The sequence below is a fragment of the Xenopus laevis genome, chromosome 3L (genome assembly GCF_017654675.1).
Source record: "Xenopus laevis strain J_2021 chromosome 3L, Xenopus_laevis_v10.1, whole genome shotgun sequence".
In the NCBI taxonomy this organism is placed as follows: Eukaryota; Metazoa; Chordata; class Amphibia; order Anura; family Pipidae; genus Xenopus; species Xenopus laevis.
In genome coordinates, this window is record NC_054375.1 from 33,861,400 (window position 1) to 33,886,002 (window position 24,603).

At 38.4% G+C, this 24,603-nt stretch overlaps 1 protein-coding gene across 1 annotated transcript in view; it reads left to right on the forward strand.

Moving 5' to 3' along the window:
- fchsd1.L (FCH and double SH3 domains 1 L homeolog) overlaps nucleotides 1-23,561 on the forward strand; it is a 44,772-nt gene extending 21,211 nt beyond the window's left edge. The window contains 15 exon segments of the mRNA XM_041585558.1: nucleotides 2,103-2,231; nucleotides 3,459-3,581; nucleotides 6,620-6,715; nucleotides 8,905-8,937; nucleotides 8,939-9,025; nucleotides 12,998-13,102; nucleotides 14,866-15,027; nucleotides 16,333-16,461; nucleotides 18,787-18,870; nucleotides 19,249-19,417; nucleotides 20,350-20,493; nucleotides 20,496-20,551; nucleotides 22,031-22,133; nucleotides 22,344-22,411; nucleotides 23,066-23,561. Coding sequence (XP_041441492.1) covers nucleotides 2,103-2,231; nucleotides 3,459-3,581; nucleotides 6,620-6,715; nucleotides 8,905-8,937; nucleotides 8,939-9,025; nucleotides 12,998-13,102; nucleotides 14,866-15,027; nucleotides 16,333-16,461; nucleotides 18,787-18,870; nucleotides 19,249-19,417; nucleotides 20,350-20,493; nucleotides 20,496-20,551; nucleotides 22,031-22,133; nucleotides 22,344-22,411; nucleotides 23,066-23,131 — 1,554 coding nt within the window. The 3' untranslated portion in view covers nucleotides 23,132-23,561.
- Nucleotides 23,562-24,603: the final 1,042 nt, after the last annotated feature.

The window sequence follows — 24,603 nt, forward strand, 5'->3', positions numbered from 1 at the left end:
TATAACCTACAGAATGCATAGACTGTTCCAATGCTTGCTGCTGACAGATGGGATTAAACCTTTTTATGTTTTTTGTTGATGATTATGATTGCAATATAGCTACATTTCTCCCAAAAGTGTTTTTTTATTGTACAGCGTGTAATGCAGTGTAACAAAACTACCTGTGTGGCGGTCACCCGCCGCGTGGTTCTTAGTCCGGAGCCTGCGCCATCTTTGATCCTTAGGGCGCGCCTCTTAAAGGTACAGGCGCGATGGCGTGATTGCGCCAGCGTGCATTGGCGCACGTTTTGGCGCGAAATTTGAATGTATTTAAGGCTGTGTTTTATAATTGTATTTTTTTATTAAGCATTATTCATACTACCATTTCTGAGAGATGGATATGCAGGTGGAAAAGGATAGAGTGGATTTTGAACTTGAAAAAAACTAGCGTTACTGGTCCTTTAAGTGAATATATTACTGATATTATATGCAAACAATGCTTAGTCTTTGTGTACGCCATTGTTCTTGTAACTATAACTCCTAAAGCTCTTTAATCACACACCATTTGTGTTTTTTTTTTGTTTTGTTTTTTAATAAACCGAATTGTGATAAAATGGATAAAACAGCAAAAGAAGAAACAGACAGCCTAGTGCATTTGTACTAAGTCGAGTTATGCTAGAACATATCTATAGTAGTAAGTAAGATCAACTGGACTTGCTGTACAATTCTGCACTGAGAAAGCCAGTCGGATGACTAGAGAAACGTCTTCAAGAGTTAAAATACAGTCCAGCTGATTTGACCTACTACTTTAGATGTACCGTGACCGGGGATGAATGAGAACCTTCACAGACATATGCTAGAACATATTTTGGATTATTCCCTTTTAAAGCTTTTGATTCCATTTGTCGTCCAAATCACATAGATACAGTAAATGTGCAATTGATCCTTATACAGATATCTGTAAAAATACAGCTCATCATTGCCAGAGCTTTCAGTTTTTTTTTTTATTTTGGGCTGGGAATGATGTCCATTGCTGGTGAGCTGCTGTAGAGATGTACGCATTTTTTCCTATGAGAGTTCTGCGTTGCCCTCCAGGTCCAAAGTGAAGGGGGAATTAATAGTGCTCATTTTGGGTCTTTATGTCTTCATTTCTGGGACGCTAACTGATGAATTTCAGAAAGGTAATCACCTGACCTGTGGGTGCACTGGAAGCATAAGAATGATTCCCATGTTAGTATATGAAGAGTAAAATTCAAGATTTTTGCCATCCACCCCCTGCCAAGATAGAAATAGCACTGACTGAAAAACAATTGAACCATGGCAGTAAGGTGCCCCTGAATTAGAAGTACTGGTAAGGGTGTCACCTTGAAGACAGTGCCCTGAATGATGTTGAACTTACACCAGTGCTTTAAATGAACAGTTCAGTGTACACATAAAAACTGGCTAAATAAATAGGCTGTTCAAAATAATAAATGTTTCTAATATAGTTAGCTAAAAATGTAACGTATAAAGGCCGAAGTGAGTGTATATATAACAGAACTGAACACAATTTCCTGTTTTGCAGCTCTCTAATTCTTAGTCAGTGACTTTAAAGGGGGGGGGGCACATGGGACATAACTGTTCAGTGAGCTTGCAATTGATCCTCCACATTCAGCTAAGATTCAAAACCACCCATGTGGCCTCCCCTCAAGTCACTGATTGGTTACTGCCTGGAAACCAATGAGTGGAGCTACAAAGCAGGACGTAGTGTTCTGGCTATTATGTTAGACATCTGGTCACTCCAGCCTTTATACATTACATTTTTGCTAACTATACTGAAAACATTTTTTATTTTTTTATTTTTATCGGTTTACCCAGTTCTTATTTGTATACTGAATAATTCCCTAAAGATGCCCGTGCTAAACACTGAGCAGTTTGTCAAAGATCTGTGGCTATAGACCCTACATCATCCATTTTCTTGCCTTAAAAAAGAGAGAATTGTATTTAGAGCATATGCTTTTAGTCCATTTAGTCAGAATACAATTACAGAAATGACCAATCTTTTATTTGATGTGGCTGCTTGCATACGTGCATCAATGTACAGTCATGTGAGTACTACAAAAGTAATCCATGGTGTTCTTTAGTTTTCCACACAGTTGGTTGAGTGTTATCATCGGCTTTCTGAGGCGCGGAATGAATACCTACTGGCACTTACAGCAGCAAATGCCCATCTCAACCATTACTACCAAATGCACCTTCCTGATATCATGACGGTAAGTAACTTACAAGCAGGACTTTCCATCTGGCTTTGGTATAGTATACCAAGTTCTTAACACTGTGCCTCTCTGTATGCAGCTGGAACACCCCTAACGTGCATGTTATTCAGAAAACAAGAGCCAGGAAAAACAAAGTTTGCAGTATTAAAACACTAGATAATATTAAACACAAGAATTTCAGATCATATGCTTTTGGGCCATTTTTATATATTTTTGGGGCCATTTTTGTTTGCGGTGGCTTCTTACAATTCATATGTAAATCAATCTACAGTCACGTGAATGCTGCAAAAGTAATCCAAAAAATGGGTAGATTACAAATAAATGAAACAGATAGGTCCACGAGAAGACTGGGTGGGCCAAATTTTAAAAATAAAAAGGCAACTTGTATTTAATATTATTTAGTGCTCTTAGTGCCAGTAGGTATTCATTTTGTGCCTCTGAAAGCTGCTGATTACTGTAAAACTAAAGAGAATTGAGTATAATCAGCAAATTTCAGGGGGTAGGAATGAATACCTACTCGTACTAACAGCACTAGATAATATTAAATACAAGTAGCCATTTATTTTTACATTTGGCCCCCCCCACTTATCATTGGACCTATCTATTTCATTTATCTATAATCTGTCTTTTTTGTTTGTGCCTGGGATAGTGGCAGGCTGCCATCTCTCACACAGGGGTTGAATTATGAAGGGCAAGTAAAGGGCAAGTAAAGCCCTAATCAAAGTTCTATGTACTCCAAAATCCTGTACACAAAGCTTGTTTTCGATCAGAACCAAATAAATCCAGCTCCCCAGCTCTCCTTTATCCGGGCTCTTCACAATGGCCAAGTTGCATTGCATAACTGTGGGTGAGACCCTTCTGCACATGAATGTGTTTGTACACCCTGTACTCCGTCTATGCATTGGGTGGAGAGCTTGGGTGGGTTGTATTTGTCTTACAGGGTGTTTAATGCTTCGTGCAGCGTGCAAAATACAATGTTCATCTTTATATAAACTTTATGTTAGAGATGAACCTATTCTAAGCAGGTCTGGTTGTGTTCTTTCATTGACTGCTTTGGAATCTTATCTACAGACTAATCTCTTTGGGTCCAGTCTACAGTCCAGGCTTTAAATTCTATTTATTGATTAATAGTTCTAGCTTTTGAGTGATCGTTTCATATCCCCAGACACCGAATTCTGGATAGACTGTTGATTCTAATAGCTGTAATTTGTGTTCCCTGTACAGTGTTTAGATGGCGATATCTATGATAGGCTTCGTGATTACCTGATACTGATCCGTAACACAGAGCTGAACACCTGCAAGTTCACACAAGAACGATTCAGAGATATATTAGTGGCTTCCCAGCAGGTAAGATCTGTCAGTCACCTCTGAGCTTGTCATTTAGTCAGCAGCTATCTGGGATTAATTTGACGTTTGCTAGTAGGAATCCTTATAGACCAATTGTAATGGATGTCTCATATTGTGGCGCTATTCGACAATAATATATTCAAGTGCGTGTACAGGTATAAGATCACTTATCCGGAAACCTGATATCCAGAAAGCTACGAATTACGGAATGGCTGTCTCCCATAGACTCCATTTTATCCAAATAATCCAAATTTTTAAATATGATTTCCTTTTTCTCTGTAATAATAAAACAGTAGCTTGTAATTGATCCCAACTAAGATATTTTTGATCCTTATTAGAAGCAAAACCAGCCTATTGGGTTTATTTAATGTTTAAATTAATTTCTAGTAGACTTAAGGCATGAAGACCCAAATTACAGAAAGATCCATTATCCGGAAAACCCCAGGTCCCGAGCATTCTGGATAACAGGTCCCATACCTGTATATACTTTATGCATGCTTGAATCTTTAAAGAAAATTGTGATATACATAGCTAAATAAACTCTAGGTTCACAAAAGCATAGAAACATCAAATGCAGACATGTATGGCAATGAAAAACCCTGACGTATTCAGATCTCTCTTATCACCTTCGGGTAAGGGCACACCTGGCGCTTCGGGGAGATTTAGTAGCCTGGAGATTTAATCGCCTCTTCTTTGGGGCGACTAATTTCCCCAAATGCCTTCCCTCTTCCCAAATACAGTATAATGGAAATCTGCTTTTAGCAATTAGTGGGCCTAATTGTGTGCTTTTGTTTTAAAGCTATGCACAGCTATGCTTTAAAAAGGAACAGTAACACCAAAAAATGAAAGTGTTTTAAAGGAATGACAATATTGTTGCCCTGCATTTGTAAAACTGGTGTGTTTGCTTCAAAAAGACTACTATAGTTTATATCAGGGATCCCCAACCTTTTGAACCCATGAGCAACATTCAATGGTAAAAGGAGTTGGGGAGCAACGCTAGCATGAAAAATGTTCTTGGGTTGCCAAAGAAGGACTGTGATTGGCCATTTGGTAGCCCCTATGTGGACTGTCAATCTACAAGAGGCTCTGTTTGCAGTGCACCTGGTTTTTATGCAACAAAAACTTGCCTCCAAGCCTGGAATTCAAAAATAAGCACTTGGTGTGAGGCCACTGGAGGCAACATCCAAGGGGATGGAGAGCAACATGTTGCTCACGAGCTACTGGTTTATATAAACTGCTGTGCAACCATGGGGGCAGCCATTCAAGCACAGGATACACAGTAGATAACAGTTAAGCTTTGAAGATTCCCATTGTATAATATAAAGCTTATCTATTATCTGCTGTGTCTCCTGTGCTTTTTTTTTTTTTTTTTTTAGCTTTGAATGACTGTCCCCATGGCTACATCACAGCTTGTTTATATAAACTATAGTTGAGTTTTTGAATCAAACGCACCTATTTTACCAGTGCAGCACAACAGTACATTATATTTGTATTACTTTCATTTGTTGGTGTTACTGTTACTTTAAGGTGGTCATACATGGGCTGGTAAAACTGTTGTCTTGGTGCTCCAGGGCCACATACATCTTTAGGTGTATAGTCAACTTTAAACCTTCCTTCAGTGGCATCCACCTTCTCCTGGTTATACACAATTGCTGCTATCTTCCACCTTTAAAGTGACGTCAAACTTTAAATTACAATGTAATGAAAAGCACTGGCAAATTTAAGCTGTAAATACTCCCTTTCCTGTGTCATTGCTTTGCATATTTTTGTTGAGAGTTGTGTGAGCTAATTCGAAACTGTACAATATTACCACCTAGTGTTCACTGGTAGGGACATTTGCATTTGTAGTTCATGAAGAAAACCTTTACATTACAGATGTCTAAGCAATATGGCAGCTTTGAAGAGTCATGTTTGAGATGGAATGTTTTGGTATGAAGTAACCTTACAGTCCTTGCCATAGAATATGAAAGGAAAATAGCCATGGCAGTGCTTTCTACAGGGCATATTATAAAAATACAGAGCAGAACTTTTGAAATGTTAGCCATTTTTGTGAAATATGAGTGCAAAACACCATCCTTATTTGGGAATATTGGTCAGATGAAGCTACTTATCATCATATAATTATGTGCATCCTTTATCAATCATAATGATAAACACTGATCAAAAATTGACATATCCCTTAAATGTTTTAAATATACACTCAAGTTGCACAGTCATAGGCTGAGATAGCAATGATGGGTGAATATCCACAACTGTGCCTTGTTTTATTGTATTTAGAGGCCCATTTATCAAATGTCGAATTTTTAAAATTAAATTCAAATATACTCAAAATTCGATTGGGATTCAAGAAAACATTTGAACGTCTAAAACTCAAATATTACCTACTCGAAAACTCCAATCGAATTCGATTCAAATTCGACTAAACTGAAATCGAGTTTTTCCTCCTAAAATAATTTGAATGTCTTCAAATGGGTCACTGGACCTCTCCCATTGACTTATACAGTACATGAACTCGGCAGGTTTTAGGTTTCGAATAGTCGAATTCGAATTGTCCCAAGGGTCAAGGTTTAATAAATCTCGATTTTTGAATTCAAATTAAAATTTGAATCGAGTTTGGATTATTCCCAATTTTGAATTTGAGAGTTTTGACACAATTTTTTTTTTTTTAGAAAATTCAAATTTATTATTCAACCCTTAATAAATCTGCCCCTATGTGTCTGTATAAGTCAACCTTTTTTTTATTCAAATGTAAAGAGAGTTGGGGATCAACACAAGCATGAAATGCCAAATAAGGGCTGTGATTGGCTATTTGGTATCCCCTATATGGACTGACAGCCTACAGGAGGTTCTGTTTGGCAGTACATTTTTTTTGTAACCAATTTAAAAAGAAGCAATTGCTTTGAGGCCACTGAGAGAACATACAAGGAGTTAGTGAGAAACATGTTGCTCAGGAGACACTGGTTGGGGATCACTTTAATAAATAATCAGTGAGCTTTTGTGTTATTGATGTTTAACCCACTCTACTCCTTTTCTTACAGGTATCTCGGCAACAAAATCTTCAGCTTTTCTTGAAAGACACCAACCTCTTCTCCCCCACTTTAATACAAAAATTCCAGTCTGCAGGATCGGATAAGGTATGGGCTTTTCTTGAGAAAGGATCTAAGAAAAAAAGTTTATTAAAGTGGTTATTCACCTTCCTGCAGTTCAGTTGGTTTCAGATTTTTCACCAGAAATGAAGACTTTTCCAGATACCGTAACTTTCTATTTTCGATGTTTGACCGTTTTTCTAATATTGAAGCGTAAAGTTGAATTTTTCACTTTCTAAAGCAGAGGGGGGGGGGGGTTGCGACCCGGTAAACGGTTCTAAATTGATAGATTTAGTTGATACATGTATCTTTGTCCCTGCTGAGCAGAATCCCTGAGTTTTATTAAAGGTAGCTGATACGGAAAGCATTTTAGGACATCATCAGGAGAACACATGCTCCTGCGTGCACTCTCCTAATGAAGAAATATGCAGACCCGCCTCTTATTTTACTCACTGATCCGAAGAGGCTGCAGTAACACATCCGTGCTGCCCACATATCCTGTTGCAATGTCCCCCCTGCCTCCCCAGCTCTCAGCCCTCCCTCCTCAACACTCAGTCCTCCTTCTTCAGCTCTCAGCCCTCCCACCTCAGACCTCAGCTCCTAAGCCAGGCTGAGGGAGGGCAGAGGACGGAGAGCGTTTGTACTGAGGACAGAGGAGGGAGGGCTGAAGGCTGATGCCTGAGGAGAGAGGGCTGAGTAGGCGGAGCTGAAGGCTGAGTAGGGAGGACCGAGGACCCTGGATGGAGGTGCGACTGCAGCCTTTCAGGATGGGTAAGAGATAAAGCAGTCAATGCTGCATTCCTCTACCTTAGGAGATCGCATGCATGAGAGAGCAATTTCCCCTGAGCATGTCCTAAAATGCTTTCCGTAAGCTGAATTGACACAATAGTTGCTAATATTCCACAGATGCTGCTGGGAAATGTATCAACTAATGTAGCAAAATTGTAACCGTTCAGAATCTGCACCTGGATTACTCAGCTGCCGGACTGAAACTTTTAGTTCTGCCAAACTGTAGTATCAGTAGTTTGATACACATTATCATTAGCAACAAGGCAGCCATATTTATGGACTCAAATGGGAACATGAATAAATATATTAGCAGTTCAGCACCCAACTTGATTTAATAAAGTCTATGACATGGAGAGCTTTGTCTGCATTACTCTCCTCAGGATCAAGTAGCTATGATTAAACACTGGAAATGCCTTTCCCATTGACTACAGCCCGGTGCACTTCAAGTTGGGAATGACCATTTAAAATGTACCAAGATGTCTCTAGCCTACACTACATTTCCCACTGTAATCTGTTGGAGCTTTTTTTATGTTTCCACTTTTCCCTAAGAAAATTATTAAAGGGGTGGGTCCTTAAAGTCAACTTTTAGTATTTTATGGAATGACTAATTCTAAGCAACTTTTCAGTTGCCCATTATTTTTTCTTTTTTTATCGTTTTCAGTGATGTATTCAGGTTTGATGATGTTAATGGGTATTTTTAAAGATTTTACGAGTATTTTTTCCCATTATTAAAGGATAGTATTAAAGGGGTGGTTCACCTTTAAGTTAAATTTTAATATGTTATAGAACGGCTAACTCTAAGCCAGCTTTCAAATGGGGGGGGGGGGTCACTGACAACAATGTTCTTTAAGGCTACAAATGTTTTGTTTTTGTTACTCATCTTTCTGTCCAGGCCCTCTCCTATTCATATTTCAGCCTATTATTCAAATCAGTGGTTGCTAGGGTAGTTTGGACCCTAGCTACAAGATTGCTAAAAATGCAAACTGGAGAGCTGCTGAATAAAAAACTAAATAACAAAAAAATAAAAAAAATTAAAACCAATTGCAAATTGTCTCAGAATATCACTTTCTACATCAGACTAACAGTTGCTTTAAAGGGGAACAACTAGGGATGCACTGAATCCACTATTTTGGATTCGGCCGAATCCCCGAATCCATCTTGGAAGATTCGGCCAAATACCGAACCGAATCCGAATTTGCAAATTAGGGGCCGAATCCCGAACCAAATCCTGGATTCGGTGCATCCCTAGGAACAACCCCTTTAAGCAATAGTCATCAACCATTAAGCACTCATTTCCAATTCAGATGTAGGTATCTCAACCTAATTTTCAGGGTCTCCTGTGTAACCCTTGGTAGATTGTTAGGGAGGAAACTTCAACTACCATTCTGTTTGCGTTTTTTTTTTACTCTCTTTTGCTGTCCTGTCTTCTCTTGGTAATTGCTCTGCAGGTGTCAACTCTGGAATCCCTCACCAAAGGCCCAAAATGTGGAGAGTGTGCTGGATAAGGAGGCACGAAGATGGACAAGCAGAGCTGCGAGAGATTATAAGATGAAAACCCACGGGGAGCAGGTCAGTTAAATAATTTTACTTCTGCAAAATAAAATAAATCTCCTACTGCTCTGTATTGTGAGCTTTTGCATACGAGTTATATTTTGCAGGCCTTCATTAATTTCAGTAAAAGTGCTGCCTAGTGCATAGTATGTTACCAGGAAATAAATGAAATCAATTCATGAAGTTTTCATCTTGACAGCTTGGTATGACTTTTTACTGCTGTGCTAAGTAAAATGCTGCTACAGAGACAAAGTACTACACTGCGCAAGCATTGCCATCATAAAACACATTATCGGAAGCTCGTTCACTTCACTAGTCTGTGCTATAAAATAAATCGCTCTTGGCTTCCCATGAAAGGGAGCATATAGCTGGATCAGCAAAAAGCGGTCAAAAAAACCCAAATCACTATCAGACTTTTTAGCTCCTTCACTATTGTAAATTCTCATTAAAGTGGACCTGTCACCCAACACAAAAATCTGTATAATTAAAGTCCTTTTCAAATTAAACATGAAATCCAAAATCTTTTTTTTTTTTTTAAAGCATTCTTTGCTGTTGTAAGTTTATTTAAAAATCTCTGCTGTCAATCAAATATTGTCTGCCCCTCCTCTATGCCTTAGGCATAGAGGCGGGGCAAGCAATTACTTTCACTTTCCATTCATCACTTCCTAGATGTCACTGCCCTCCCAACATTCCCCGTTCTTTTCACTGTTTAATTGTGTAGCCAGGGCATGGGGATGGACATCAGGTCCCCCATTCTGGTGCACAAACAAGATTCTGACATGATGCAACGCTTGTCTTAATAACAGTGTCCACAAAATGGCTGCTGCCTGCTTGCTATAATTATGAGTTCCCAGACTGAAGGAAACATGATTCAAATAATTTATATAGTGTAATTAAAGTTAATTTTGCTCCCTTTAAACATCACATTCTGTTTAAAGGGGACTCTACGCACAAGACCCCCTAAGTGAAAGTATCAGAGATTGACTGGGTAGGTTTATGGAAGAGATTAGGGAGCAGATAGGTATGCCAATCACCCTAAAAAAATAATTCCAAATTCTATTTTATCATGTTAGTCAAGCAAAATAAACTTTACTTACAGTATATAAATTATTTTAATCTTGAGTCTTGGAATTCACAATCACAGCAAGCAGGCAGCAGCCATATTTTAAACATTGTTATGAAGAAAAGCTTTGCATTATTCCAAAATCTTGCTTATGCACCAAAATGGAGGAGAAGATGAACATGCCCATGCACTGGCTACAACATTAGATGGTAAGGAATGTGGGGAGAGCAGTGACATCTATGAAGTGCAGAACAAAAAGTAATTGGCAGCCCCGCCCCCGAGGAGGGGCAGGAAATAAATGATTGACAGGTGACATTTTTAAATGCATTTATAACAGGTATGGATGTTTTAATGAAAAAAATAATGTGGGTTTCATGTTCAGTTGGAAAAGGACTTTTATTATACAGTTTTTTATGTCTCGGTGACAGGTCTGCTTTAATCATTTTTCCATCTATTGAGAGTAACTCCATTAAATAATTATTTGCTTTAGTGCAGGAGGATCAAATTACTATAAAAAAAAATTGTCTTCCAGAAACTGTAAATCTCTTTGAGAACTTTAACAAAAGTGAAACTAGTACACAAATTGGTTCTGATCAGCACATGCCCTATGGGGAAAACTGGAGAAATCACCACTCAATCAGATCCTTGCCTGGTTTGGCTACCTATTTATTGGAATGATCAGACTGATTGTATAGTTCAGGCACCTCCGTATCTGCAGAAATGTTTTCTCATTTGTTTTTCACCCTTTCTATAAAGCAGTCGGAAATCAGGTCCAGAGCTACATAATAACAACTGGGAAACTTTCTCACTGCATTGCTATGCAAGTCGCCCTTTTGTCTTCTGTCCTTTGGCTGGGTTAGAAATACAATACCCTTTTAAAACACTTATTGATTTCCTGGGCTATTAGATGGCTGCTGTTGTTGAGTGTGGTGCTTGGCACAAGGAAAGCTCCCCAATATTAAATGTCCAAGGACACAAGGAAGCAACTTCAGTTGGAATAAACCGCTCCCCAGTTATCTGTATTTATATACGAATTGACTTTTGTTTTGTCAGTCAGCTATAATCAGTATATGGAGCATAATGGATTTTAAAATACCTCTGTATTATCAGTAAAAGAATGACACTGTTTTTGCAGGTGAAGAGGGGCAGAGGGTAAGTACCCTGATATATATACACCAGGTCCGACAGAATAAAGACATTCTATTCAAAAACAGATGTGCCATTAAAAAGTGCTGCTATTTTAACAGCTAATGTGCACTGTAATTGTTATTAATAAAATATAAGATATTCTTGAATGGGGGCAATCCTAGAGAAATTAGTATTTATTAGGGATGCTCTGAATCCACTATTTTGGATTTAGCCGAATCCTTTGCGAAAGATTCGGCCAAATACCCAATCTGAATCCTAATTTGCATATGCAAATTAGGGATGGGGAGGGGAAAACATTTTTTAACTCCTTGTTTTGTGACAAAAAGTCACGTGATTTCACTCCCCGCCCCTAATTTGCGTGTGCAAATTACGATTCGGATTCTGTTCAGCCTTTTCCTGCTTGAAAGGCCAAATCCTGAACCGAATCCTGTATTCAGTGTATCCCTAGTATTTACAATTAGGGACTGTTTTGTATTTGTCTATACATTTTGAGGCTAAGGATTTAGTAGTAGGTATAATAGTTTCCATATCAAAATTAAATAATGGCCTTTAGTGACCAGATTAGAATAATTTCACAGACTTGCCTTTGGATTTTTTTTTACAGGGGAACATTTAAAGGACAAGTAAACCATAATTCATGTAATTTGCACTCTCCAGTGAATTAAATGCCTATTTTTTCCTCCCAGGCGACGGTCCTTTTTAGACAAAAACACAGCAGTCCAGGGAACTTTCTAAGTTGACTTCCCAGGTGTCACTTTGTAGACTTGCGCATGTACAGGAAACCAAGATTTTCTAGTTTTGCTCTACTGCTCTCTTCTATAGTCAAATACATACATATACAGGTATAGGTATAGGATCCCTTATCCAGAAACCCGATATCCAGAGAGCTTTGAATTACGGAATGTCTCCCATAGACTCCATTTTATCCAAATAATCCAAATATTTTAAAATAATTTCCTTTTTCTCTGTAATAATAAAACAGTAGCTTGTAATTGATCCCAACTAAGATATAATTAATCCTTATTGAAAGCAGAACCAGCCTATTGGGTTTATTTAATGTTTACATGAATTTCTAGTAGACTTAAGACATGAAGACCCAAATTACGGAAAGATCCTTATCCGGAAAACCCCAGGTCCCGAGCATTCTGGATAACAGGTCCCATACCTGTACCTGCAATCCTCTAAAAGTGTGTCTATACTGACTACCAGCCTAAAAGTTGTTCCCCGAATGGTCAGTCCTGTAATTTTATTGTGGCCTCCTTATATTTTGACATATTAAGGGGCAGATTTCTCAAGGGTCGAAGTGAATTCGAGGGAATTTTCGAAGTAAAAAAATTAGAAATTAGAAAGTAATATTTTCGATACATCGAATAGGATACTACGTCTTCTAATTTACTACAATTCGAAGTAAAAATCATTCGACTATTTGACCATTCGATAACCGAAGTACTGTCTCTTTAAAAAAAAAATTGACTTCAATGCTTCACCAACTTGCTGTATAGCCTATGGGGGACCTCCTGTGTGTTTTGCTAAGTTTTTTTAAGTCGAAGGATTTTTTTGGGAATCCTTCGATTCGAACTACGATCAGAGTATGATCGTACTATGATCGGAATACGATCGTACGATGTATAAAATCCTCCGACTTCGAATTTTGGAGGATTCTATTAGATGGTCAAATTTCAAAGTTTTTTCTACTTCGAAATTTGACCCTTGATAAATCTGCCCCTAAAAGTTCAAATGGAACATGCTATTCAGCTTTTATCTCTCATTCCGTTTAGGTCCTGCAAAGGTTGGAAGCTAAAAGGGCAACTGCCACTGAAGAAGAACTTTCCAATATTGAGCTAAAGACGGAGGAAGTAAAGGAAAGTGTAAGGAAAGCTGAGGTAATACATTTTTACCTACCGTACTCGTGATTTTACACGGCCTACCATGATCCCTGAAAACATCCATTAAAAATGACTACTGGTATTTAGAATGGTGTATGTTTCACATGGGGTCAAATCATGGTTCAAACCACATCAGACGTGGGGTAAGTCAACTGGAAAAATATAGATGGGAAAAAATCGCATGGTTCCACCAGCCTGAGGTGAATTTGGAAATAGTTCCTAAACGTATGAGAGGGAGACTGTCATGGTTTCCTTTCAATCTGTGAGAATATGTGTATGCTGTGTATGACATACTGTATATTTATATTTATGTACTTTTTCGGAAACTGAGTTCATGTTAATAAGGGGGTATTTTTTTTTTTAACTGAAAGTTTTATTAAGTTTACACGGCAAACAAAATCAATAAAAAATAAGAAAAAAAGGTTTTCTATAAAGCATGTTAAATTATAGAGATGTTGCTAGGTAAAAACATGAAAGAAAAAAAGATAAATTATCTTGTAGAAAGTATATAAACACATGTAAAAAGCAGTGGCGGGGTATGCTTTTTTTAATCCACTCAATAAGGTTTCTATAACAGAAATATTTTTGTCCCTCATCTTTAAAGGGATACTATCATGGAAAAACATGTTTTTTTTTTTTTTATAAAACACATCAGTTATTAGTGCTGCTCCAGCAGAATTCTGCACTGAAATCCATTTCTCAAAAGAGCAAAGAGATTTTTTTTTATGTTGACATCTGACATGGGGCTAGACATATTGTCAGTTTCCCAGCTGCCCCCAGTCATGTGACTTGTACTCTGATAAACTTCAGTCACTCTACTGTTGTACTGCAAGTTGGAGTGATATCACCCCCATCCCTCCCTCCCACCCCCCATCCACTATTTTGGATTCGGCCAAACCGAATCCTCTGCCAAAGATTTGGCCGAACCGAATCTGAATCCTAATTTGCATATGCAAATTAGGGTGGGAAGGGGAAACCATTTTTACTTCCTTGTTTGTGACAAAAAGTCACGAGATTTCCATCCCCGCCCTAATCTACATATGCAAATTAGGGTTCGGATTTGGTTTGGTCAGGCAGAAGGATTTGGCCGAATCCAAATCCTGCTGAAAAGGGCAGAATCCTGGAGGAATACCGAACCGAATCCTGGATTCAGTGCATCCCTGCTAACAACAGAACAATGGGAAGGTAACCAGCTCCTTAACACAAGATAGCAGCTGCCTGGTAGATCTAAGAACAGCACTCAATAGTAAAATCCAGGTCCCACTGAGACACATTCAGTTACATTGAGTAGGAGAAACAACAGCCTGCCAGAAAGCAGTTCTATCCTAGTGCTGGCTCTTTCTGAAAGCACATGACCAGGCAAAATGAGCTGAAATGGCTGCCTACACACCAATATTACAACTTAAAAAAAATACACTTTCTGCTTCAGAAATTAAATTTTATATTGTAGAGTGAATTATTTGTAAACAGTGTAATTTAGAAATAAAAACTACACCATAAAAATCATGACAGAATCCCTTTAAGGTCTCGAAGCCTAGTAGCTATAATGAGCCTTGTTCATAGATGTAAATAACGGCAGTTCTGTCTTCTCATACAGTCTTAAAACTTTCATTTATTAGAATTGAGGACAGGCTGTTATGTTATTATTTGCATCCGTTACCTGCTTCTGTGATGAGCTTGCTTCTCCCAACAGTTATGTGGTGCTTTCTTTGTTTCCATGATTTTAGCACTTGGACACACCCCTTTCATTCTTTCTTTAGGTCAGTAAGGTGAAGGCCGATGCCCGGGTGGAGCTCTTGCGTCAGGTCGGTGTAGATGTAGATGCGTGGCTCTCAGGTGCCATGATGCAAGCAAATGAAGAACTTGAGCAGGAGAGACGTCTGAGTGAAGCCAGGATGTCTAATGGAGATGTGTCACCAAAAGTAATGCCTCTTCTATACGACTCATTTATTTCTTGTACAGGTATGGGACCTGTACAAGAGAGTTGTCACATCCATTTCTTAAACTTGTAGTACAGATACAGGGCCTTTTATCCAGAATGCTCTGGACCTGGGGGTTTCCAGATAACAGATTTTTCCATAATGTGGATCTTTAAGGCTACTAAAAAAATCATGTTAACATTTAAAGGCATATTTATCAAGGGTCGAATTTCGAATTGAAAAAACTTCGAAATTCCAATTCAAAAAGACCAACCGAAATTAAGTCTAAGTTTTTTTTTTGGCCGAATAGGTCTGTTTTCGATCGAATAGGTTCATATTCAGCAGAATTCGAATCGAATTAATAGTGCATTCGATTGAATTCAATTCCCAAAAAAAACTTTGATTTTTTTCAAAGCCCACCAATTGACTCCAAATGGGAGGCTCAAACAGCAATTCGGTAGGTTTTACATGGCAAATGGTCAAAGTCGAATTTTTAAAGAGTGCATGATAAATTTTGTTATTCGAATTTCCCTAGTCGCAATACACAAAAAATAGCTTGAAATTTGAATTTTTTTAATTCGAAAATTCACCTCCCCTAAGAGGCACATTTATCAAAGTTCGAATTTCAAATTCATGTGAGTTTTTAGTAACTCCCTTAAACTCCCATAAATTCGACCGATCAAAATTTATTAAAAAAAAAAATCAAATTTTTGCAACTCGGATGAATTGGATCAAGCCAAAAACTCGAATCGAATTCGAATCAAATCAGATTCGAATTTAAAAAACTCGATTCGAGTTTTTTTCTCCGAATGTCAGGAACGCTGCAAACAACTCCAAATTGATCCCTGGACCTCTCCCATTGACTTAAACAGCAATTCGACCCTTGATAAATCTGCCCCTAAGTAAACCCAATAGGCTGGTTTTACTTCCAATAAGGATTAATTATATCTTAGTTGGGATCAAGTACAAGGTTTAATTATTTCAGGTAAAAACTAAATCAACTTTTAAAGATTTGGAAAAAATGCAGTCTATGGGAGACGGCCATTCCGTAACACAGAGCTTTCTGGATAACAGGTTTCCATATAAGGGATCCCATACTTGTATAGTAATTTAATAACTTCCAATTTCTAGATGGCAATGTGTATCATAAATTTTTTGCATAATGAAAGAAAATGTAATTCAAATTTTTTAGTGAATTATATGGGAGTGCACAATCAGTGCAATGTATGTTTTAGCCATGGCGTCCATAAACAAACGTTCAATTTATTTTTATTTTTTATTAATACAGTATAATTTTCTTTTTTCTAGATGGATGAATTTGATTTCACAGACTTTGAAGAATGTGATGACAATGGTGAGACATTTGAAGAATCCAGTCTGAACTTAAGTGGCTCCCGTCTGTATCCCTTTCCTTGCCAAGTTTTGTACAGTTACCAGGTAATTTTTCCAAAGAGAAGCTGAAAGCCTGTATTATTAATAAATAATCACACAGTACCAGATAGTGCATGTACTGGGATCTGTTACCTGGAATACTTGAACCTGGGCTTTTACAGATAAGAGGTACTGTACTAACGTAATTTGGATCACTGTGCCCCGAACACCATTTAAAAAATTAAATTGTAGAACAATTGTTTGGCCATAAATATTGATTAATGCTAGCTTAATTCATCGAGTAAAAGATACGAGGCATTGTACAATCATGAAGCAAATCCAGAAACAAATGAAGAATTGTTTGTATTTTAAGGCAAGGCCTTAGGATAATAAATGATATGATTAGTTATTTACTAAACTCACATGCAAATTGGAAATGAAATTGGACTTTAAAAAATCACGTACTGTATTTTTTGGAATTGATTAAACCCTGAGGATGGAAAAGTCAGAATCTGAAAATCCGGCATCTCAGACCTGTCAAGGTTGCATATAAGTCAATGGGAGAAGCCCCAATGATTTTTTGATGTGCGCTGGGTTTCGTGCAATATCGTGACTATTAGTGAAAATCGGATGAAAAAATCCCAAAAAATCGTGAAAATCGAATATTTTTTTTTTCCACGCAAAGCGATCGAAGTTTCTAGCAGAAAATATTGAGATAAATTCAAAATTAACTAACATACACCGAGGGGGTTATTTATAAAAGATGAATGATTAATGAAAACTTTCAAGCCTATGTGTTTCTTTGTCCAGCTTCAAGAAGAGACGTATAGGCTTGAAATGTTGCACTTAAACCATTTGTTGGAGGGATATAACTATTGCTGTATTGATTTGGTGTATGGGCACACAGATGGTCATGCACCCAAAACTTGAAGATTTAATTAGTGGAGGTGTGCAAATGTTTTTGTTTGTGTGAATCCTATCAGTAGTTCCCATATCTCTACAACAACACTTAAGGCCAGTTATTGTATAGTTGGGCCATTGTACATTAAAGCTAAAACTGAGCAAGTAATAGGCTGCTTGTGCTTGTGATTTAGCTAGCCAATCATAAGGTGTCTCCTCAAATAACAATGCTTCTAAAAAAAACAGCAGTGCTTTCTTGCTTTATGGCTGATGTTTTAGTGACCTTCATAACAGGGCATTTTGCAACTTTTGTCGCAAATCCTATCTGACACCTACTCTTTACAACTCTGTCCAAATAGAGACAGTCAAGCCAGATGTGGCCCGCCAAGTGATTTTTTAAGGCCTCATTCTGCTCAAGCACTCCATATATTTCTTTACATTGTCATTTCCATACAATGCTGCCCATGAACATGCAGCTTGAGAAATAATCTATCCCAGTTAGCAGCCCTGTAGCTTTTACGGCAACCACTGAAACAAAGCATTTAGTTTTGTTCAGTCTTCCCATGGAAAAGCAAAATAATCAGAACACTGCTGTAGCTACTATTATATTTCACTGCAAGTGTGTTGCTTGTGTCTCAAATAATAAACCATGAGTAAGTATCATAGCTGAACTTGTTAGCTGTGCTGTTTATAGGTAACATAGTTCCCATGGTTTGTAATGAGAAAGAGCTGCCCGTATAAGGTTACCACATTCTAAAAGTGAAATTGAGGGATGCCTAAAAAAGTCCAGGGGCAAAGCAGCACATCACATACATTTTTATTTAGATTGTGCCTACTTTTTAAACTCTCCTCTTAAAGGAGAAGGAAAGGTTAAAACTAAGTAAGCCTTATCAGAAAGGTCCATATAAATATACCAGTAAACCCCCAAAGTAATGTTGCTCTGAGTCCCCTGTCAAAAGAAACACTGGATTTCTTTCCTTCTATTGTGTACACATGGGCTTCTGTATCAGACTTCCTGCCTTCAGCTTAAACCTCATTGCCCTGGGCAAGAGCATGCTCAGTTTGCTCCTCTCCCCCACCCCTCCCTTCTCTACTGTAATCTGAGCCCAGAGCAGGGAGAGACTTAGGCAGGAAGTGATGTCACACCACATTAATACTGCAGCTCCTATTCTAAACAAACAGAGAGTTTCTAGAGCTTTTTACTCAGGTATGGTAAAACATTCTACAGAATAAATATAGCATTCTAGCTTGCACTACTGCAGCTAATCTATTGGCAATAAAATTCCTCCGTAGCTTTCCTTCTCCTTTAAGGGTATAGTAAGGATTGCCAATATAACCCCTTGTTCATCAGGACTTGAACTCGTGCAAACTTACTTTTTGCCTAAGAAATTTCTGTGTTTTTTGTTTAAAAAAGAAACAAGTAATGTAAAATAAAAATAGTTCCTGAACAAATGTGTTGTTTTACATGTCTCCAAACTGCTCTATCCACAGTCTTCACAGTCTGATGAGCTTTCCATCACTCAAGGGGAACAACTGGAGGTCATTTAACACGGCGATGTAGAAGAATAGGTTAAGGTAATTAGGGAATACTAGATGTCCTGTATATAGATGTAGCCATATACAGTAGACTTTCAGCCTTCCCATGGAATTCCCTTAGGAAGCATAGGATCTAGATCTTTACACAAAAACATACACATTTGCTGTATGTTCTGGGTTGTTCACTAGATCCAGTTTTGCTGGCCAAGTCTAAAGCCTGAAGTATTTGAGTGTGTAAATGTAATAGTAAGCGTGGGTTAGTATAAAAAAAGCATGGGTTTGATACCTGAGTCAGGCAAGCATGGAGACCACTGGAGTGTCACAGGATCGGAAGTAGGGCCACTTCACACCAGCGATAATAATTGGCTTTCTCTGATGCTCCAGTATTAATCTGTACTTACCCAAAATGAATTTCAGGCTCGGAACAAGAGTGGGCAAGTTGGCTATGTGCCAGAAAAGTACATAACTATCATAAATCATTCTGCTGTGAACCAGAAACTGGCTAATTGGACAGATACAAGTCATAAGAGTGGTGCCAATAAAGAACTTACCGGGATACCGGAAATGGACTGGACTCAAACAGGAGGTCAGTGTAAAGCTGGCCATAGACGCAAAGATCTGATCGTACGAATCGAGGATTCGTACGATTTTCGAACCGTGTGTGGAGAGTCCCGACATTTTTCGTCCGGCGGAGATCGGTCGTTTGGTCGATCGGACAGGTTAGAAAATTTCTGTCGGCTGCCGATAATATCTCTGCATGTATTGCCGATCGTACGATTTTCAGTGGGAGACTGTCACTAGCTTTGGTTGGACATAGATATCGTACGATTGCTGTCAGGGGCAGAACATTGCTGATCTGTTCTTTTAATAATCTGACTGGTAAGACTTTGATCTGAATGGTTAGTGGCGGGTCGGGAGATGGGAAATCCGATCGTACAATGATTTGTACGATCGGATCTTTGCATCTATGGCCAGCTTAATGCATAGTTCTGTGTTTTTACATCTTTTAGAAGTTCATATATTAATTGTTGCTGTTCTTACATAAGCAGAGATATCTTCAATAGGCATGCACTCCTGAAGTTATACAGGGTTAAGCATGTCATTATTCACATAAATGCAAGTTCTATTTCCAGATTATTATGAATGATAGCAGTAAACCCAACTTGGGACCTGTTGGATCATTTTGGGTTTTTCTATTCTGACCAAAAAAAAAAAACAATTCTCAAAAGATCAAAGTTTATAGAATTAAAAGGGGTTATAACGCAGTTGGAGGCCTGTTGAAGTTGTGAGAATAAAAGTAAAAATAAAAAAAATGCATCTCCCGTTGAAGAAATAATAAGCTTTCCTACCTTCTCTGGTGCACAAATGGCATGATTTACATTTCATAAGATACCAGATGTGTGTGTAGGAGTTTCTGATAGCAAAGGCGATGACAGTGAAGCTCCATGATAGCCTAATTCAGGGTATGTAGACTGACCATTTTAATGACCTTTTCAATTAACTCCTCTTCATATACAGTATGCCTTGCAAGGGCGCTTTACCAGTATGAAGGCCAAAGAAGAGAAGAGCTCACGTTCCCAGAAGGAGCCATCATTCAGATTATTCGGAAAGAAGAAGGAGGTGTAGACGACAGGTTTTGGAAAGGAGAATTTAACGGAAGAGTGGTAGTCCATCACTGGTAGTCAAAGAGTTATCAGGGGAAACTTCAGAGACAAGCGAGGTAAACTTATATTTATAGTGATGTCCTGGATGATTCTAGTTATATCATCAAAGGAACATAGAATGAGGCGGAGACAAATCAGCTGGGCTTGTAGTGCTATTTGCCTTATCCTAGAGCAAGGATCCCCAACCTTTTGAACCCGTGAGCAACATTCAGAAGTAATAGGAGTTGGGGAGCAACACTAACATAAACAATTTATTGGGGTGCCAAACAGGTGCTGTGATTGGCCATTTTGCAGCCCCTATGTGGATTGTCAACCTACATTAAGACTCTGTTTGGCAGTGCACCTGGATTTTATGCAACCAGAACTTACCTTAAAAATAAGCACCTGCTTTGAGGCCACTGGGAGCATCATTTAAGGGGTTGGAGAGCAACAGGTTGCTCACGAGCTACTGGTTGGGGATCACTGCCCTAGAGAATTCTCTAATAGTAGTGTCAAAATAGTGTGCAGGGATGGGGGTATAATAATTACAACAAGTAACTCCAGGACACGTTACTTGCTCCTGTGTTTACGGGGGCGTACGCTGTTACTGTTGGTTTGCCATTAAACACGAGAGGAATCCCTTAAGCAAGTTACGTGTGCTGGAGTTACCCAAGAAAGTAAAGTTCACAAGGATCGACCAAAATGCAAGATTAACTGCTCAAACTTCAGTGTTTATTGTTTAACACAACATGTTTCGAGTCTTGTGAGACTCTTTGTCACTCTTTCTTGAATAATTCTGCAGCACACACGGCGGAGGTGCAACACATGGATTCCGACTAATTATTGTTTCGCTAATGGTTTGAAGGTAACAGCAATATTTCTTCTTGGTGTGCTGGAGTTACTTGTGGTCATTGAATTGTGGAGGGCTGTCCTCCTATACCCCAGGCACCGTACGTAATTAATTGGGAGGCCAGGTGTGCGTGTGCAATTCTTTGTCTATATAATAATTACAACTAACTCCCTCATGCCTCTTGAGCTAGTGAAATTTCTCAATTAAAAAAAAGGTATTGCACCAGGTATTGATTATATCTGTGGAACGGAAGCCAGTTTTATTTTCACATACAACAAAACGTATTTCAAACCAGGTTATTTTGCTAGCAGCAGAGGGCGGTCTAACTGTGCAGCTGGATTACTGGGTCTGTTTAATGTAACTGATTAAAGTCAGATAACTGTGCTTGGAAGAGCATTTTAAGGCTCATTTGAGCATACACTCCAAGTGCAAAGCTCTAAACAATGGTCACAAAATTGAGGCTCCTCTACAAGCTTTAGAGTTGGCTCCTCTACAAACTGACAAGTTTTTGCTTTGGTGCACAGAAACCATGAAAGTAACCGCAGCCTTGATTTGCAGGTTGCTCTGATTGAGGTCCATGCATTGGATGCAAATTCTATTATTAAAGTGTGCCAGAATTGATATATATTGTTGTTGTTCACTAAAGAGGGTATACGTTTGCATCTGGTTTTTGAGACACCTGCTCTTTTTTTTTTTTTTTTTGCAGGAACTCCCATCCCCAGCTCTACCACCATTCTTACCTCCCACCCTTGCACCTTTCTCCAACCAAACAATACAGCTTCCTGGAGCAGCAGCCGGCTCATCTACAGGTTTCTACTTTATTTTCTGGTTTATCTGGTACTACAGAAGATGCCAAAAATGACTGCTGGGATATTGTGGGAATACAGAATCCTCCTGTGTCACTTCTGGAAAGGCAACCTAGACTAAAGTGCTTCAGTCAAACTGTTCCTTATACTGTATCAGCGAATGTGATAGAACTTTTGGGAAACTCTTCAGCCAATAGTTCTCTTCTTTTTCAGATGTCAGACAAAATGGTTCCCAGAGTCCTCAGGGATCACCAGACTTTGCAGCAACAAGATTAAGACCTGTAAGTGGAACCATGTCACCCCTCAGATATTCTTATTGATGTCTTAACCAATGTTAAGGTACCTAAAATTAATACCCCCCCCATCCACATCCATGTGAACTTAAAATAGATTTAATGAGGAATTGTATTGATTTCAATCAAATACATAACAATTTGAAAAAAAAAATTTCTGTGCAACTAAACAACAAAAAAAGAAATCAACAGTTTGTAGTTGTATAAGTGATCACCTTCCTTGAGTCAGTACTTGGACCCCCACCTTTGGTTGCAATTGATGCTATTGTATTCTAGCTTTGCACATCTGGATCCTGCAATTTCTCCCATTCTTCTTGGCTATGTTGCTCAAGCTTTATTAGGTTGGATGGGAATAATTGGTAAATAGCAATTTTCAAGTTCCTCAGTTGGATTGAGTTCTAAACTTTGACTGCGTCGTTCCATGGCATCTAGTATCTTGGTTTTAAGCAGCTCTACTGTAGCTTTGCTTATGTGCTTAGGATCACTGTCCTTCTGGAATGTCAACCTCTCTTTCTGTTGTGGGTGGAGCTAGGTCAGAAACAGAAGGGACAGGCCACAGTCTGGGAAGATTTCATCTCTGCCCCTGCTGCATCCTTTACGTTCCTTTTAGCTCTCAGACTTCCTTTCTCTTTTATTCTGTAGATGAGGGCAGCTCCTCCCCCACCAACAAAGCCTGCCGAAACCGTAGGATTGGAAAGCTCACCTTGAACTCCTTTTGGCCATCATGGTGATGCCAGAAGCATGTGTCTGCATGAAATAAAATGACACCCGTAACCCTACACGTGTGAAGTTGGGTCTAAGCGCACAGCATTATGGGAATTATGTATGAGGTGTACGCTGTGTGAGCATGAGATGATGTGCAGCCACACTATAAGTGGGAACTACCACCGAGGCTAAAGTACTATTCTACTCAAAAGGGAAGGAACCTTAAAGACTTAAGGGAAATACTTTTATTTTTTTATTTTTTTGCACTATTGAGAACCTACCCGTGGATTTCTTTTTTGTTCAGCTTTAGTACAAGATACATTTTACAGCTTAAAATATAAAAAATATTTACCAAAGTTAGTTGGTCGGAACAAAGTGTTTTGGTTTGATATTTGCACCGGTTCTGTACTAAATCTTGTTTATTTGCATTTTATATGAATTGTTATTTTTATAGATTTCAAATTTTTTATGTTTTACACCTCAATTACTGCCCGAATCTATTTTAAATCTCATTGGTTGGTTTCCAGTTTATTCATTCAAAACATATTGCCATATAATATAATTAGGGAGACACAAATCCAGGATTTAATAGAATTTGGCCTTTTTCAGCAGGATTCGGCCAAATCTTATTGCCTGGCAAAACCAAATCCTAACTTACATATGCAAATTAATAACGTAACTTTTTGTCGCAAAACAAGGAAGTAAAAAATGTTTTCCCCACTTTCTCCCTTCCCTAATTTGCATATGCAAATTAGGATTCAGTTTGGTATTTGGCTGAATCTTTCATGAAGGATTTCAGGATTTGTCCGAATCCCAAATAGTGGCTTCGGTGCATCCCTAAATTTAATCTAATAGCCTAAAAAGAATTCAATTTTTTTAGTACAGTTTAAAAGGCTAAAAACCCTGAAATCAAGAATTATATATGTAATCTATGCAGACACTTTATAGCATTACTGTTATCCCTCTTTGTGTTTGGATTTTTCTGATAGACATGTTCTTAGAAGAAAAGAGTCCCTTATGGCCTGCTGCCATGACACTTGTATTGTATTGCAACTAAATTAATATCTCCACTAATCTATAGAATATTGTCCCCTATGCAGATTTTCTCTGCCCACTATAAATACCCTATGGCGAAAGGGGGCCATACATCGTAAGATCTGCTCCTTTGGTGAGGTATGAGGAAATCATCACCTTATTTGACCACCAATATGTTCAGCCAAATTGTGATGATCCAATCTGATAGTCACCAATGACCACCAACTGGAACATAATGGCAGCCTAGGAGACCCAACAGAAGAGGACTGTATTAGTGCACCTATGTGGTGGTTTTAAAATTGGAATTTCTAACCTGCACAATAGAAGTGAAATTACCAATTTTTGCCAGATTTTGGCAGGCCATCAGAATTACCCCATACAGTAAATGGATGAACTGTGTTGGAAGCTTTTATCCGTCAGCCACCTTTGTGCCAAATGGG